Source organism: Zeus faber, assembly GCF_960531495.2.
Source record: "Zeus faber genome assembly, chromosome: 1".
NCBI classification, from domain to species: domain Eukaryota; kingdom Metazoa; phylum Chordata; class Actinopteri; order Zeiformes; family Zeidae; genus Zeus; species Zeus faber.
Window position 1 is genome coordinate 36,384,234 of NC_137193.1, and position 18,348 is coordinate 36,402,581.

General features: G+C 43.2%; 2 protein-coding genes across 3 annotated transcripts in view; both read left to right on the forward strand.

Moving 5' to 3' along the window:
• rabgap1l (RAB GTPase activating protein 1-like) overlaps positions 1–18,348 on the forward strand; it is a 63,529-nt gene that overhangs the window by 12,799 nt on the left and 32,382 nt on the right. For both annotated transcript variants that reach the window (XM_080006777.1, XM_080006778.1), the window contains exons 10-13: positions 257–423; positions 1,868–1,964; positions 7,547–7,640; positions 8,230–8,380. In XM_080006777.1, coding sequence (XP_079862903.1) covers positions 257–423; positions 1,868–1,964; positions 7,547–7,640; positions 8,230–8,380 — 509 coding nt within the window. The remainder of the gene's footprint in view (positions 1–256; positions 424–1,867; positions 1,965–7,546; positions 7,641–8,229; positions 8,381–18,348) is intronic.
• On the forward strand, positions 13,081–14,181 carry gpr52 (G protein-coupled receptor 52; the record flags this gene model as incomplete). Its single annotated transcript, XM_080010834.1, has 1 exon — positions 13,081–14,181. One exon carries the CDS (start codon positions 13,081–13,083, stop codon positions 14,179–14,181), a length of 1,101 nt encoding a protein of 366 aa, XP_079866960.1.

Consider the following 18,348-nt stretch of genomic DNA (forward strand, 5'->3'; position numbering starts at 1 on the left):
GTGAGGCCTCCACCCCTCCACCTCCCCATCAGTCTTATCACTCTACCCCTCCACCTGAACAACCTCCACACTTCCTGTTTCTATTCTTCAGTTGTTTATTTCTGCTACTATTTTTCTGAAAGGTAATCAGTGACATGATCAATATCCCTGATCTAAATCCCTGCTCCTCGCTCTTTCTAAAGAGATTATACCAGTAGATTAGATATTACTTTGGTCATATCACTTTAGTGTAGAAACATTTCTACCATGTGTGCAGACAAGCAGGTGTTCATGACGGTGGCGGTGGACCTGGTGGTGACGGAGGTGGTGGAGCCTGTGCGCCTCCTGCTGGAGAGCCTGGTGCGCGTGTATCCTAGCAATGAGCGCTTCTGGTACTACAGTCGCAAGGCGTTCAGCGAGGCCTTCTACCTGACCCTGCGACAGGTGACTGTTACCTGCAGCCTCCTTACTGTCTGGTTACTGACCAGTTACTGTTGACTGACTGGTTACCTGCAGCAGAGTTTCCGTTATACGGTAGTTGCCGGGTTCTGCCGTCTCGATGAAGACGGTGAACACCACAAATTGTATTATTTAGTAAGACCTACCTGCCATATTTATTTAGTTTTTGATATTATCAATTTTATTGAAGTGAAATGTGAATAAAAGCAGCTGCACTTGCTACTATATGCTCACGTATGGAAATTGTTCGATTTCAATATTTATTTATTTTTAAAGTAGCGTTAACTGACGGGATCTATATGCCTTCAGGATTATATTCTTTATATAGTATATATCAATTGTATTTAAGCTCAATAAACACAAATAATATTTGACCGGAATCGCACCCATTTATCTGGGACATTTAAATCTTCCAGGACATCTGGACCGGCACTGCCATTTTTTCTAATGGCAACTCTGACCTGCAGCCTTCTTTCAGGCTGTTTACTGATTGCTTACCTGCAGCATCCTTACATGCTGGTGTGGCAGATCCGCCTGCCACACGCCACACGAGTGGTGTTTTCAGGGCCCTCGGGCACAGAGACACAGACAATGGAGTAGAACCACACCAGTTTATTGTAGTGAGTGGGTTAGGTGGAATAAGCCCTGGAGCAGATGGACAACATGTCATGACAAGGACTCCTCTCCTGTGTGTGTGTGTGTGTGTGTGTGTGTGTGTGCGTGCGTGCGTGCGGGGATGGGGGTTTTACCTCTTGCTCGTCAGACCAATCAACGAGCAAAAGGTGTACAGCCACACTGATCCGGGGCCCAATTACCTAGACCCAGGACAGGTGTGGCTGCTCAAACCACATCATCCCCACACCACAGCTGGTAACCTGCAGCCTCCTTACAGTCTGTTTATCAGCTGGTTCTCACTCAGGGCTTACTGACTGGTTACTGAGGCAGCTGGTTATTATTCATTATGTCATCATTTTATCACTGTGTAAACAGATAAGAATTCAAAACTTTATTCGCTCACTGCTCAAAACCAAATAATTTTGATTTTATACAAACACTGACTGACTGTTTCACTAGCAGACTGTTTCACTGACAGATAGGAAGTTGTGAGTATGAATGAGGAGGCTCCTCTGTCCTCTGGAGAGTGCTAGAGAGCTGCAGAGTCCAGACAGAGGCTTTTAAAACCTTGTCCTTATTTATTGATCATTGAGAGTAAAACAGAGTGATCAGTTTTAAATTGCTCCACATTATTCAACTTTAGGGTTAAATAATAAAAATAACGACCAGGTAAAATATGAAAACTTTGAAGTTGAAACACAATTTATTGTTTTTGAATTTCACAAACCCGCTGCTTACACTGTGTGTGTGTTTCTTTGTGTGTGTGTTTCTCTCTTTGTAATTCTGTGTGTTTGTGTGTGTGTGCGTGTGTCAGGCTGATGATGTCTTTGAGGTGGTCAGTCTTCAGAGAGAAGCCGAGAGGAACCGAGGAGACTCTTCCTCCCCGACTGAGGAAGAGGAGCAGGAAGAAGGTAGAAACCTCCCCCCCATCATTTAAATTCAAAGCTTTATTGACATGGGGGATAAACATACAGTTACATTGCCAAAGCAAATGGAAAATAAAAATAACAAAATATAATGTACAATTTCAACTGAAAAATGTAAATATTGCAGTGAAAAATAAAAATATATACAGATACATTTTGACGGATAATGTAGGGTACTGTGAATAATGTAGTTGGAAAATAAATGTACAGATATATATTAAGGTAACATAAGATAAATATAAAAAAATGTAAAATTGCTATTAAAATATATAAACAGATAAGTGAAGATACCCTAAAATAGCGAAATGTAACCTTTGGTATTAAACATATCTGTACAGATAATTCAAGACTCAAGAGATTATTTGTCACATACATATACATACGGTCATACATTTATGCAGTTAAATGTCATGACACCTGGTGATTATGCACAATAAGCTCTAAAAATACCAATTGGAGGTAATTTAGAGATTGCATTTGAAAGAGTCTAGATATATGAATACAAAAAGGATTTGGACTAAAATGCAGATGGATCTGTGTAAACATTGCACTTAAACATATAAATGTAAATACCGAGCCTGAAATATATGTACATTACATACAGTGTATATGTATACATACATACACATACAGTGTATATGTATGTACATATATACATGGTGAAATGGAGTGGGATGGGTTCCACCGGTGTACCAAAGCTCTCTCTCATTGTTAACCAGACCACTGCATTTACAGTGTGGATGCTACACACACACACACACACACACACACACACACACACACACACACACACACACAACAACAACAAACAGGCACGGACACACACTACACACACACACGTGCACTTACTGTACATGCACACACACACATACTCAATGCTATCAGAGCGCTAGCAGGATGAATCACTCTGATTAGCACTATCAGCGTATAATTCCACACTCATTAGACTGTTTTATTCAAACCGCCCACGGTGTGTGTGTGTGTGTGTGTGTGTGTGTGTGTGTGTGTGTGTGTGTGTGTGTGTGTGTGTGTGTGTGTGTGTGTGTGTGTGTGTGTGTGTGTGTGTGTGTGTGTGTGTGTGTGTGTATTTAGTATTTACAGCCTGCATCACCACACCGTGCAACACTTAAAACAAGGGTTTTAGAGAAGCCACTTTTCTACGATGAAGCACGTGTTTCCATGAGCATCACCTGCTAATGGAGCTGGTTCAGTGTCAGGATACGACCATGGGCTCATGCTCCTGATATTGTTGCTGACATGCAGCAGCAACATGATAAAGCAATAGGAGGAAATTATGCACATTATAACTAAAAAAAACAAAAAAAACTGTGACTATTTGTTAATAAAGCAGCAACCTGGCAATCAATTGCCAAAACCATAAACACGTTATGGATAGGGTGTATGTATATATGCATGTATATATGTATGGGTGTCAGGATTCTCCAAATCCATTATTCAATTTGACTTTCAATTTTAAGGTCACGATTCAATTCAATTTTCCTTTTAAACATATGTTTCTTTTTTCAGCACTGATAGCTATGCCATTGTGAAACTATCAAGTTTTGATTTGTAAAGAAAAACACCTGTTTCTCAATAAGTAACTTTTATTTGAATAATAACAATTATAATATATAGCGGCAGGCAGCATAGACAGGGTCCAGTTTATTTGTTTTAGGTACGTGCTACAGTTTTTTGGTTTCTGTGAAATGCATCACAATTTACTAAACTTGATATTATTCATAAGGATGGACAGGATTAAGAATGAGTACATTAGAGGGACAGCTCAGGTTGGACAGTTTGGTGGAAAAGTGGGAGAGGCGAGATTGAGATGGTTTGGACACGTGTGTAGGAGAGATGAGTTACATTGGGAGGAGGCTGAGGATGGAGCTGCCAGGCAAGAGGAAACAAGGAAGGCCAAAGAGAAGGTTTATGGTTGTGGTGAGGGAGGACATGCAGGCGGTTGGTGTAAGGGAGGAAGATGAGTAGAACAGAAGGTATTGGGGGCAGATGATCCGCTGTGGCGACCCCTAACGGGAGCAGCCGAAATAGGAAGAAGAAGACAACATCGTAGACTTATGTCAAGGAGTTACGTCCATATATTGTGATGGACCTTGAGTCAGTCACAATATTCTTTTCATTTAAATCTGCTACGTTAAGCTGTGGGAAACTGTTTATATATGACCTTTATTAAAAAAAAAAAAAAAAAATCTAATTTGTTACTTTAAACCAAATCTTGTCATTGTTACAATTTATCTTGTTGTGTGTAAGTATATGTGGAGTCTCTGTGACGGAAGGTGACATTTGGTCTCGTGTATGTCAATGCTGACATAATAACGTAGGTTTACGTATTTACGGAGGTTTACGATATCGAACTTACGATACTTAAGTACTTACGAACTTACTTATTTTATTGGTGACTTTTTTCTTTGGATTACATTTGGAATAAGTTACATTTACATGAAATATGAAAAACATTGTGGTGTTTCTGTGAGTAATTACCATTGCACGGCTTCTATTCCTCTGACGACTTGCTGGATCTTGAACGCATCACTCATTCGCACATTTCAGTGGGTTCGACAAGACGTGGTCACAAGTTTTTGTGGACTTCTTTTTTGTTTATTTTTCTTCTATCTGGCAAAGTAATGGGGACCAAAGAGATAAAATATAAATCAAACAGATCCACAGACATCTACCAGGTCAGAAAGTACATAAATATATACATAAAGGCATAGTTTGTAATCTCTAACCACTATAGAGCAATAGAGTCTTAACTGCTCACTGGACACGGTGCCAATGTAAATTCTGAATCAAAACCTGCACATTTATAGAAAAAAAATTATGAGGTCATAAAGTGCCTCACTGTAAATCTCATCTTATTAATTTTGTTTACGTGGCAGTCAAGCAGGACCAGCTGAATATTTGGGGTCACAGTTGTACGGTTTATCACTAATATCTGCTCCATATGTGGATCAATTTGTATGAAATTTAAACCACGAGATCCTTGTGACGTACCAGTTTAAACAACACCTTAACCGTGTTTGTAGCTTCTGTCATTATTGTGTTCCAGATAGTTTTAGCTGGGTTGGACATACTTTGGCATGAAATGCATAATACAAGTTGGTCCGTTTTTTCACTAATTTTTGCTCTGTATGTTGATCGCTTTAAATTCGCCGTCAACCAGGAGGTGTTTATGACATACCAGTTCAAACAAGACGTAACCATGTTCGTAGCTTCTGCTGTTGTTGTGTTCCAGATAGTTTTAGATTTCAAAATTCTGATAAAATCTTCCCTGATTTTTCTGCGGGCTGGACCCCCTATAAAAAAAAACAACACACGAAAGAGTTAAGAGCTTAAGCAAATCTAGACTTTAGAATAATAAACAATAAGTTACTTATTACATTACTACTTTTAAGTTACTCACCAAAATAATCCCAGAAAAACGGATGCTACGGCTGCAGATATTCCTCTATAATCCCATTCAAATTTTTATGCTTTATTATTTTTAATACTCAAATTTAGTACTCAGGGGGGTTACGCACAGTTCTGCAGCTCCTATCAGAGCGATCTTTTCTTCAAACAGGGCAAATAAAAACTCTATATGTATTTAATTTACTCTGTTTCCTGCTGCTGCTGGGCTGCAGAGCAGATCACAGATCGCTCCTGAAAAACCTCCCAGTGCGTTCTCATGGCCCAGTGGGAAATACCCCACGGCCCAGCATAGTCCACAAACTGGTGGTTGGGAACCTCTGCACTAGAAGACATTCCGTCGTGATGGTTGGCTTTATTTCCCACTTTCATCGCAACTTCTGTGGAATTACTGGACATTCTGGTCAAAGACACACCGGGAAACGCACCGGTGACCTCATTTATTTCCGCCGACGCGGACATTGCACACCGTTTCCGGGAGTATTTCTCTCTAATGTGCCTTCACTGTGCAACAAACTGAATGAACCTATATTGAACTTTATTGCTCATCACATGTGAATTGATTCGCTAACGTTTGCCAAAACATTTATGATAAATTATTTGTAAAAAAAAAAAATAAATACACAATTAAATGTCAATTTCAGCATTCGAATAGTGTTTACAGTTTTAGAATTATGCTCCTGCAGCCCTAGTGTCAGGTGGGTGGGTCCAGTGTGAGTTGAGGGATGCGGCGCAGTGGACGCTTCCACGAGGCCGACCGCAACTTGCCCAACTCAGAACCAAATTTCATGAAAGTCCGTTCCCGCACCCCACAGCGCACACTTTATTTGTTTACCGGCAGATGTTCACCGCCCCAATATGGCGACCGTGTCGGACCATATTACCCACAAAATTAGGGGGAGAATTACCAACCTGCTTGAGATTTTGAAGTTTGAAATCGAAAGCTCATTTTGATCAAACCAATGAATCGTAATTTTCCTATTATAATCTATGTTCACATAACTTGGAGGGTTGTGCTTTACTTTGATTTCAAAGATCTCGTTATTTTCCAGCTCATGAAGGCCGTATCATATTCCTTTGTGTGCCGTACCATATTCCTCCACTGGCACAGTGCATTGCACTGCTGCCTCACAGCAAGAAGGTCCTTGGATTGATTCCCGCTGTTGGCACTGTGCTCTAGCGGTTATCTCCCAATAAGGGGCCTTTCTGTGTGGAGTTGCATGTACTCCCCGTGCTCAAATGGGGTTTCCTGCATCTAACATCAGTAAGGACCCCCACCAAAAACATGCACACATACACACATCATCGTCTGACCAGCGATGTCGAATGCTGCCCACTGCTCCTGGCTGCCCCCCTTGAGGAAGGACAAGCCGGGATGGGTCAAATGCAGAGGCAACATTTCACCGGCCACCCTCCAAAAGCATGTGCGTGTGTGTTTATGCATGTGTTGTAGTGTGGCGTGTCGTGTGATCAGTAAAGATTCTTCTTCTAATTCTAATGCTTCATTGCTCCTCATCAGTGTATGGAGACATGGTGTTCACACACATACAGATTTTCTCCTCTTGTATATGGATTTTCCACTCTCAAGTACTGATTTTTCACTTTTAGATACAGATGTACCTGTTTAACTGCTATAATCATCCTGCTCGTGCACAATGTGCTTAGTGGACCTTGAACGTGTCTCAAAGCGATCAGACTAAAACTGCTCAGAATTGTATAAGGAACAAGACATGTGATTGGGGGCGTAGTTACAAGACGACGCTCAACTCTTTATGTATAAGCATGCCTCATTTTAAGCTCGTCCTTGACTGTATATAGCATGTTGTGATCACTTGGGCAGTGTACCCAGCTTTATTAAATTTACTTAAAGCTCAAAGATTTCCAAGGCCTCCTCCTTTGGAAATCGTCCACACGCAACCTATCATGCGCTCTCCTTTCAGACGCTAAATAGCCACCGCATGGGGAAAGCTTGAGTTGCCATAGTAACCTAGCTGGCTCCCAAGAGTCAACCAGACCAGGGGGGATGATCCAACTGTAATCTGTCAACTGTTGTAGATTATTCTGTTTGTTTAAATAAGGTTGACAACGACCTTACAGAGTAGCTTGTACTGGCTCAACTTCCTGTTTCCTGTTTACTGTAGACAGCGACAGTGAAATCTCCAGCGGGACAGGAGACGTCTCCAAGGACTGTCCTGAGAAGATCCTGGAATCCTGGGGTGCGGTGCTGAACCGATGGTGAGGGACGGAGGAGGGGAGGGAGTGAGAGGGGGTTAAGGGGGAGGGATGCGGAGGGAGGGAGGGAGGAAGGGGGGGCACTTTAAATGGTGATGAATATCCTGACAGTATTTATCAGTGATGATTCTCAATTTGCTACATGTGAGGAAGCAGATTGAACACTAATTAGAATGATTTTAAAATGTTTTTTTACACGATGCACATGTCACATGCCCACCACAACACGTAACACGTATCACATATTCCGTTCACAACAAGAGCATGTGAAGTTCGACAACAGAAGAGGAAAACAAGAAGAAACGATTTCCAGTCTTTTGTCAAACATGTGGGGTGTAATTCTCTCACACACCACTGGGACACTCAGCGCAGGTTTTTGGTAATGGAATAATCACTTTGGTCATCTGGGAAAATGGCAACTTGGCCGACGTTCTGGACGGTATTAAAACATCAACTGGAATAGTTTTTTGACACCAAGAATTAAGTGTGTGTGTGTGTGTGTGTGTGTGTGTGTGTGTGTGTGTATGTATGTGTGTGTGTGTATGTGTATGTGTATGTGTGTGTGTGTGTGTGTGTGTGTGTGTGTGTGTAGGCATGCTAACCTGGCGTGCCGGCCTCGCTCGCTCTCCTCTCTAGTCAGAGCCGGCATCCCTGAAGCTCTGCGAGCTGAAGTGTGGCAGCTGCTGAGTGGAGGCCACAGCCAGGAGGCGCTGCTGGAGCACTACCGCACACTTATCACCAAGGTAACACACCACACTGTACACACACAGTATTCGTGGGGAGGACGAGGGTTGTGCCGAGAGATGAAATCACAATGTATTCACCGTTTCAGATCACAAAAAGAAAATTCCATTTCATGCTGCAAGAACAATATTGTTGTTGCAATATTAGTTCGGATCCAGATGAAACCCGACCCGGCTCGGATCCGGGTATCTCCCTCGACAACAGGTCGGTTCTGGAAAATTGCCAGTAATTAGTATTTTTTGTAATGGTCAGTTCCAGTCGGATCTGATCTGTAGCCTGTGATTCAGAGCGGCCTGCGCTTTGTGTTCTGATCCTGTCTGGTCCTAAAACGATTAATCGCTCACACCACCATCCGATTATTCGACTGTAAAAAATATGGGGTTTTTTTCAATCCCGACCCCCCACTTTCCTTTATGCTCCGCTAATGATGAGATTGTGTAGCGTTCATGGTCTTTGTGTTTTGCATCTGACGCTTCCTCAGTAGTTTTCTGAACAAGGAACACCCGTCGAAACGTCCTTCTTTTCTTTGCTTCCTCTCTCGTTTTCTGTTTGCTCTGTTTTGCTCTGACTCGAGGAATTAATGGATTAAATCTTTTGGAGACAAAAAAATTGAAAAACGCTTTGAGGAAGGTTGAAAAGTCCCAACAATTTATGTGGAACACAAATAAAACTCCTCAACGCACTAACTTTTCCATCGCAATCTTTTTTTTGCAGTTTCCAAACCTTTCCCATATATTTTTTATATCACAATTAAAAGATCTCAAATCAGACTGTCATTTTAAATGAAATATCCTGCAAATTCAATCATTTTAGACCCAATATTTACAAAGAAAACTCAGCAAGGGACTGAAAATTAGGGGTTTTGTCTTTTCACCTACCCTGCTTCCTCGAGAGCTAGAGAGCTCATTGTGTCTGTTTTAACTCATGGTTCAGGTCGGCTGTTGCATGTTTAACAGAACTTCTGTTTGAGAGTCACTTGTTCAAAGTTCCACCAAAAGATTGATGTTCTTCCCCTTTCGGAACCAAATCGTCTCCTCCACTGACATTTTCACCTTCACTAAATTTTTGTTTTCACATGTTGCTATGGTTATCCCATTGTCATCTTCTCCTCTCTATGATTACGCCATTGATGCAAATGGCTGTGATGAAAGTCTGCATTTGGTTTGATAATATATACATTTTACTGATTGGCTGTTTTGGAGCCCTTTGTGATATGTTTATCATCAAAATTTATATCAGAATTACAACAAAGATACAATAGGTTGTCCACTGCGACCACCAAGTCCCTCAGTCATCTATAGAGAGAGAGAGAGAGAGAGAGAGAGAGAGAGAGAGAGAGAGAGAGAGAGAGAGAGAGAGAGAGAGAGAGAGAGAGAGAGAGAGAGAGAGAGAGAGAGAGAGAGAGAGAGAGAGAGAGAGAGAGAGAGAGAGAGAGAGAGAGAGAGAGCGAGCACATCTCTGTGGTAGAACTCCACTTGTCTGTTTCTATGATTCCGTCAGTTCATCCTGCATGCATGCAGAGACCAGCATGCATTTTGTGTACCAACCATGCAATTTCAATCTTGGTTAAGATACACAGGTACGAAATGCCAGCTGGAACTAGGCAAACATTTATGTTTTTAATTATGGAAAACCATCAATCAAACAAAACAATAGGGACATTGTTGAAGAAATTCTTCTTCAATGATTGGTGAGGTTAATCTCGGATCAATCTGATATCACAGAAAAAGACAGGAGGCTTTATTAAGGAAAACAGGGTGTGGTTTGGGTCAGAGGTCTCCAACAAGTCTGCACCCCCCCCCCCCCCCCCCCCCCCAGACAATGGAAATAACAGGCACTTGCAAACTTGACCTGGCAGAAGCGGGTTGCATGACAATGCACTTCTAGGCTACCCTGTTGAGTGTCCCTCATCTCTATAGAAGGTAAACAGGGCCAAGTGTGATCTGATTCTTTCATATTAGAATTGACATTGTAGGAGCAAAACATTTCTCTTTACATAAACTCTGGGGGGTTCCTGGGGAGACAGAGACAAATGTTTTAAAAAACCCCTTTTGGAGGTAGAGGCCTTTGTCCTCATTCAAAATAGTTGATCGTAATCATTTTTCTCTCACAACATTCTTTGGGCAATTAAACTACATCCCTTGGATTGGACCAGATGCTACGACCTGTGGTTCTGTAACTCCTCTCTCTCCTCTCTCTCAATCAACATCCACTGAGCCCGAGCACCGACTGGTTTAATGCACGGTGAGGGAAGGAGGACTTCCAGTGAATGAGAGTGAGAAGAGTTGGCCATTTATTATAATAACTTTTTTTTGTAATGATTGCAATTTATTTTGGAATGGCAAGTACCGTATAAGTACAATAGAAATGTATATTTGCACTTAAAGTGAAAGACTTTCATTTGAAGTTTGAACTGGACATTTCCATGTTAGGTATATGTTGTGTCCTACTATAATTCAGTGAGAGTTAAAGGTTGCATTATACTGAAACCCGGTGACCCATTTGGAGTCCCATTTTATTGGAACTCAGTGACCGTTCCATCATGGATATAAACTCAAAATGATCGGACAACAAAGTCAAAGTTAGTTAATAGAATATGTTTTATTATGAACATACAATTGAATGAACATCAGAATCGGCAGGTCAGATATTTAAAAAAACGGAAATCAGAATCGGCCAATCAATGCATCTCTAGATGGTAAACAGGGTATATCCTAATGAGATTAATATGTAGACTGTATATAGTTAGCCATAGTAGCTTGCATACGATATGCTTAGCCTCATTAGGAGATGACTACAGTATGAATTACTGATGGTAATTACTGATGTAATTTAGCTGCAGTAAAACGCCACGTAGACTCCCACTCTTGTGCTACTCAAAATATTTTCCCAAGGTTGGCAGGTCTGGGAAATGGACTGCGAGAGTGAAGTGTTAATAAGAGATAATAGGAAAGGTGTCCAAATATAGCTGAGAGAGCAAGAGAGAGAACGAGAGAGACAGATGGGAGAGAGACAGAGAGGGGGGGGGTTTGTGTGTGGAGACACGGTAAGAGAGAGTTGGAGAGAGGAAGGGATTGAGCAGGACAAGAGAGCGAGCGAGAGGGAGAGGGAGGGAGGGAGAGAGGGAGGGAGGGAGGCAGAGCAAGCCAGTCTCAGCATCTGCCTGTGACTGCAGCACGGCAGAGAGACACAGCGTCCCTTTGCCTCACTCTGCGCAGAACAGGCACCTCATTTCATCAGCTCAGCCCAGCACTCGTTTATTTATTTATTCATTCATTCATTTCATTTTGGCGCCCTCCATCGATGATCCGCGTTGATCTGAGCTGAGTGCTGTTGTCCGGACGGCCGTCGGGTGGAGCAGGGTGGGTCTGGATTTTTCCGAACCCTGTGTCGGGACGGATCAGGCAGGCGTTGGTCTGTGGAGGGGACTGATGGAGGACAGGAAGATGGACCCTTCTTCACCCGAAGGAGAACGGAGGATTTGAAGGGACCGCATCCTGTTCCGGACCTCCAGAGGTGCGAATGCTGAACGGTGGTCCAGGAGGGAACCAGGAGTACTGCGGGGGGCGAGCAGGAGGAGCTCTGATTGGCCCAGACGGCCTCTCCATGCACTCTGCCAGGCTCATCCTACAGCTGGTGGCACCCTCATGTCGCCATATAGACAACTTTCTGGCGAACGTTTGGATTTAACCTGCGGCGTTGTCCCACAACACTCGCCTCTAAAGCTGAAGTTGGTGACCGAACCTCGCTGGAGGTCTGAACAGTCTGCTTCTATCTCTGGTTCCGGCTCTGGCTGGAGATGCTTGATAAACGGATTCCCGCAGAGCTGTGTGAACGGAGAGAGCAGTGACAGTATCTGCGGCTGAGATCTGCATGTTGTTCTAGCCTGTGTCTGTGTTTTGATTCGTACAATAGCGGGGCATGCACCGGCTCCAGACACTGTCCAGCGAAGCACCATAACAACGCTTCATATGAGACTGGACAGGCAGCCATGGCACAGGGCAGCTCCCTCCTCGCTGCAGAGTTTGACTCACATGTGGGGACTAATCTGGATTTAATGATTTACCACCGGACTATTCTCAGCAACTCGTTGCTCCCCCTGTGAGACGTCTGAGAGTACCTGAAATCACGCTCTAATCTCCGGGGTTAAAACAGCAACCTTGAGTCCTTCACATTTCTTCCTCTGTGACTCTTCTCCTGCGGTGTCGTTCCATTGCTGCCCTTGTGAGGACAGCTTGTGCCTGCAGCCTCCGTCGGCGGTACTCATTAGGTTCAGGAGATGAAGCCACAGACTGGGCAGCCTCGGGGAGGCTGCCTGCCCACCACGGGACAGAGGCCGGGGGCCACGCTGACACTCAGCGCTTTCTCCTTGCTAAAGGATTACTGCTTCCTGTTTTCCGCAAAGCATGACTGATTTGGGAGAAGAGGCAAGGCGATATACGGCATTTTCAGAGGCTGTATTGATTTTCCTCCAGTCAGTGTTGCATTTGATTGAGACTCTGTTGTGTGTGAGAGAGTGTGAAAGGAAGTGGGTGAGAGAGAAAGCATTGTGTATTGAACTACATTTCCTGAGAAGGCTGCAGACTGCAGGTGGGAGAAGGCACATCTCCAGGTTCACACCATTTGCATTATACGTGGTGTAACAAAAAGCTGACCCACCTGGACGCTGCCCAGAACTATGAACGATTCCAGCCTAATGATGGAACTAGGGTCCACTGTCAACAGCAGCCTGGCGGAGCTGTTTACAGGCAGGCCCTCCAACCTCTCCTGCCCCCTGGGATGGGGGCAGAATGAACGCCTGGAGGCCTGTGTCCTGGAGACGGCCGTCATCGTCCTGCTGACTGTTTTGATCATTGCCGGGAACGTGACAGTCATCTTCGTGTTCCACTGTGCCCCGCTGCTTCACCATTACACCACCAGCTACTTCATCCAGACCATGGCCTACGCAGACTTGCTGGTGGGCTTGAGCTGCCTGGTGCCCACCTTGTCTCTGCTCCACTATCCAGCAAGCGTTCAGGAGCCCCTGACCTGCCAGGCCTTCAGCTATGTCATCTCTGTTCTCAAGAGCGTCTCTATGGCCTGCTTGGCCTGCATCAGTGTGGACCGCTACCTGGCCATCACCAAGCCGCTCTACTACAACCAACTGGTGACACCCTGCCGCCTCCGGGGCTGCATTGCCCTCATATGGGTCTACTCCAGCCTGGTCTTCCTGCCTTCCTTCTTTGGCTGGGGGAAGCCAGGTTATCACGGAGACATCTTTGAGTGGTGCGCCCACTCGTGGCCCACCTCTGCTCTGTTCACAGGCTTTGTGGTGTGCCTGCTCTACGCGCCGGCTGCACTCGTCGTCTGTTTCACCTACTACCACATCTTCCGCATTTGTCAGCAACACAACCGAGAGATCAGTGAGCGGCGGGCGCGCTTCCCCAGCCAGGAGATGGAGGCCGTGGACGGCGGTGGAGGCGGAGGGCACCACGGAGGCCATGGGCCCGATCGACGCTACGCCATGGTCCTGTTCCGTATCACCAGTGTTTTCTACATGCTGTGGCTGCCGTACATCATATACTTCCTGCTGGAGAGCTCGCATGTGCTGGACAGCCCTGCGCTCTCCTTCGTTACCACGTGGCTTGCCATCAGCAACAGCTTCTGCAACTGCGTCATCTACAGCCTGTCCAACAGCGTCTTCCGGCTCGGGATGCGGCGGCTCTCCCAGACCATGTGCTCCTTTAGCCACTGCGCTGCCGACGACAGGGACTTTGGACCGCCAAAGCCCAGGAAGAGGGCAAATTCCTGCTCCATCTAGAGGGAGCCATGTCACAGGAGGAGGGAATTCCTAGAAGCTACAAATTACAAAATGTAATCTTATGAAACTGACAGCTGGTGAACTTTGCATTCAATTGTCAGTTAAGTTACAGCTGACAGTTTAAGCCAACACCAGCATGTTGAAGTAGGATTTATTAGCGATACAGTGTATAAAACTACTCCCACCGTTGCTTTCTCAGGCTTAAGTGTTTACATTTTTCCATTTTATATCATCAGCAGGGTCCAAGTTCCCGGGACTACAACACTGTAAATTATAAAAGATTCACAAACATTTTCTTTAAAACATTTAATCCGACCTCATCAATAATCATATGTGGAATTTTTTTAAGGTTTGTGTAATTTCTTTTTTTTATTTTTATTGCTGAATATGATTTGGCCTGCCACAGCTTCTTTGCATACTTTCCAAGACTGCCATTAGCACAGATACTATCAGGCTCCAATTCCTTGTTAGTACGCAATGCCCTGAGTAAAGGGCGAGTAATGACTTTCATTAGACTTGCTAACGACACCAACACACACAGCGACACCCACTTCTTCGCTTATGAACAGATGGTGTTTGGCCTTGAATGTTGCTTCCTGATGAAAGTGAGCAGTTGACTTTGCCTTACATGTCATTTTATATTGAGGCAGCTAGGGGGAGCGGGGGGTAAGGGGGTGGGTGTGGGTGTGGGAGAGCGGGGGGTAAGGGGGGGCAAGGCAGTCTATTAGAAGCTGACACAGAGCGTGTTAGACGTGTTCTCTGGTTCAGTCTGACGGCTGCATTGCTTGATGTATCTTGTACTTCTGGTCTGATGGTTATTTTCTACTGATTCCAAATGGTGGTTCTGGATGTTTCCGGATGTTTGATGTTGGGATTTGAACATGAAGCATGTTCATTTTAGTTCCTTTTCATTCTTTCTGGAGCTTCTCGGGCTAGGTAGACTGATGATGTGCATCTCTCTCTTCATGATAAAGAACTAAGACTGTTACCCTGATCTTGGAGACAGGTATTGTACTAGAATAGTATTGTAGTAGACAGCAATTTTCTTCGACATTTTTGAATTCTAGTCATTCCAGTCACCTGACATTCCACTGACCTTCAGCTTTTTCTAGATGCTGTCAGATGAATTCCACTTTCTCCGGTGGTTTGTGAGTTCCTTACAGTGCTCAGACATGTTGGGAGCCGCTTGAGACTGGTGTTCACAGTATCGTGTGCGACTGTATGCTGCTTGTGCCTAAAGATGTTGATTCTGTCAGACAGGAAGTGCTGTTTTCTGAGCTGTTTCCATGGAGACAGCTGCATGGTGTTGACCACGCCCTCATCGTTGAACCAGGTTTCAAACTACCACTAACAGTGCTTACATACAAAATTTCCACCAGATAAGTGGTAACAAACTTTTTTTGTAGCTTTGATTTGTTCACCTTCTGTACGTGGCGTCTGGTCATTTGACCGCATGGTGTTTAGACCCATTGCCATCCGATATGTAGTACGACAGGGAAATCACAACCGCTTCCTTCAGCGACCGTGATCGCCCCGTTGTACTACAAACTGCAGCTTGTTGTACTGTGTCGTATTTTCTTGATACTGGATCAGTTTAAAAGATTCCGATACCAATCACTTGGGCTGATCGAAAAATAAGGTTTAGATTACAAAACACAGGAATTTTCTTTATAGCATTTATAAATGCAAATACTGTATTTTACCACGGATGTGTTTTCGACGTTATGATGGGGGGAAAACAACCGGTTTATGTATATTTTAAGGACGACGTCTCTTTATTTTCCAGTGTTTTCGCATTGTTTTTTTTGTCTCCTCTTGTATTTGTGTGAATGTGGGACATAAACAGGAAGTAGGTGGGGATTCCACATCCTGTGGAGGAATGAAACTGAAGGTTTATGGTTTAGCAAGGAAACATGTCATAGACTTGTAGCTTTATTCAAAAGGGATTTTCTTTGTTTTTCATCAGTATGTGAGCTTTCCCGCTGTATTTCCAATATAAAAAAGAGTTTAGAATCCAGTATTGAATATTTAACCTGCATTCTGTATTTCAACAGTATGTGTCGTGTTTTATACAGAACTGAAATATTACTGTATACTATTATTGCAGTATTCCAGTTTATCTGTACGTTGGCTTCCCAACTCCAGACTAGAACAAAGTTTTATCATTTTTTTACATAAATGACCAAAATATGATTCCGAAATCTATATTTTCTCTGTCTTGTTTTGACTGGTGTACTGTATGTATTAGAACCACCAGAGGTAATGGAGAAATAAAAATGACATTTTGTTTAAAAGATATATATAAACTTCTGAGTGCATTGGCCGTGGGAGGTGCGAAAGTGTTTGCTAACTAGAGAATAAATCTATTTATTTATTTAGTCGTGTTTTAATAACTAGTTCTACTGTATGTGAACCCAGTGAAACGCTCTATTTTTTTATTTCTGATATTTAGTCAAAGACTGTTGGTTTCACTGTCGCTGCCAATCAAATAAAAATGAGAAAGTATCAGAGGTTATCTCTCTGTGTGTGTGTGTGTGTGTGTGTGTGTGTGTGTGTGTGTGTGTGTGTGTGTGTGTGTGTGTGTGTGTGTGTGTGTGTGTGTGTGTGTGTGTGTGTGTGTGTGTGTGTGTGTGTGTGTGTGTGTGTGAGAGAGAAATTTAAGTTTTACACTGAATGACACCTGAATTAGTACAAATACCATCACACTAAATGACTCTAGTAAAAGTACCACATTGACATTTCTACTGAACACGTAAGTACTTGCTGTTAAATGTAATTAATGTATTAAAAGTACTTGTCATATCCAGCACCTGATATAACAGTCTATAATACTTCATAAAGTACTGCCTTACCTCATGCAGATCCTCATTATAATTTACAATAAAAGACAGGTGGAGTCATAGTCATTTAGAAGCAGATGGAGCTGATCAATCATTGATCAGCAGTTTGATTGATCCTATCCCTGGTTTTGATATGTATAAATACACACGTGCACACACACCCTTCTACCTGGAACTGGAACCGCTGCAGCTCCACCTTTCATGGAGAATAAAGGATGGAGGCCTTTGATCCCGCACTGAATATTCATCTCTTCTGGCAGAGCAAGAGATGAAGGGATGAGCAGTGAAGTAGGAGAGCTGTAATAAGAGAGGACGGTGTGCTACACGTGCGCGCTGAACATGCATACAGTACAAGTACACACAGTGAACACACTCTTTCACTTATACATTGTTCATGTATAGAGTGAGGCTCTGAACCAGTGTACAGTACACAGCAGGGGGTCAAACCACCGGACCGTGGTCCACGTGCAAGTCCATGTTTCTAATGTGATGTTGCATCTGGCTTGTATTCATTTTAAAATCACATTTATTAATCTTTGCAATTTTGCTTAATGTTTTTAGAACATTAAACAGAATAAAAATGAATACAACAAAATATTTGTATGAGAAGTGGCAGGGAAAGAAAGAATGATGGAGGATGACAAAGGAGGGGCAGGGTGATGGAGGGATGACATCTGTTGCTGTAACTGCCATATATATATATATATACACACATATATACAGTATATCCATATTTGCTGCACCTTCAACTAGAAGCTGAACTCACCTCCCACTTTGTAACAGTAATTATCCTAATGAATATAATAAATATAACTAATTCAAAGGATATAACCAATATAATGGAGGTTCCAGCTCTGCAAACCACAACTCACTTTATTTGCAGCAACAGATTGGACCTAATTGTCGGACTGTAAAAGGGCAAATTTTGCAGATCAAATTATTTTTTGTTTTCAACCTAGATGAGAAAAATTCCGATACCGGGGAAATTACAATCTTCCTTTTGATCAGATCTTGTCTGAAATGTTTCTGTTCCCTAATTTACTACAGTAAAAAATAGCAACCAAAATAGTAGAAAATAGCAACCATTATCCAGTGTATGTTCTGACCTTTGACCTCTGGCCAAATGGGATCCTGAGTCTTTGAGTGGAACATCAGAAACACATTCTGAGTGAACGCTGACGTATGATCTAGGTTATAATTTATGTTAATATTCATATTTATGATGAACTAATTAACAGAGTGAGGCTGAATCCTGTGGGATTCTCTTCCTGTGGCAAACGGGCTTAGCGCTGCCAATCTTGATGGTCCACCAGCAGAATGTCCCAGA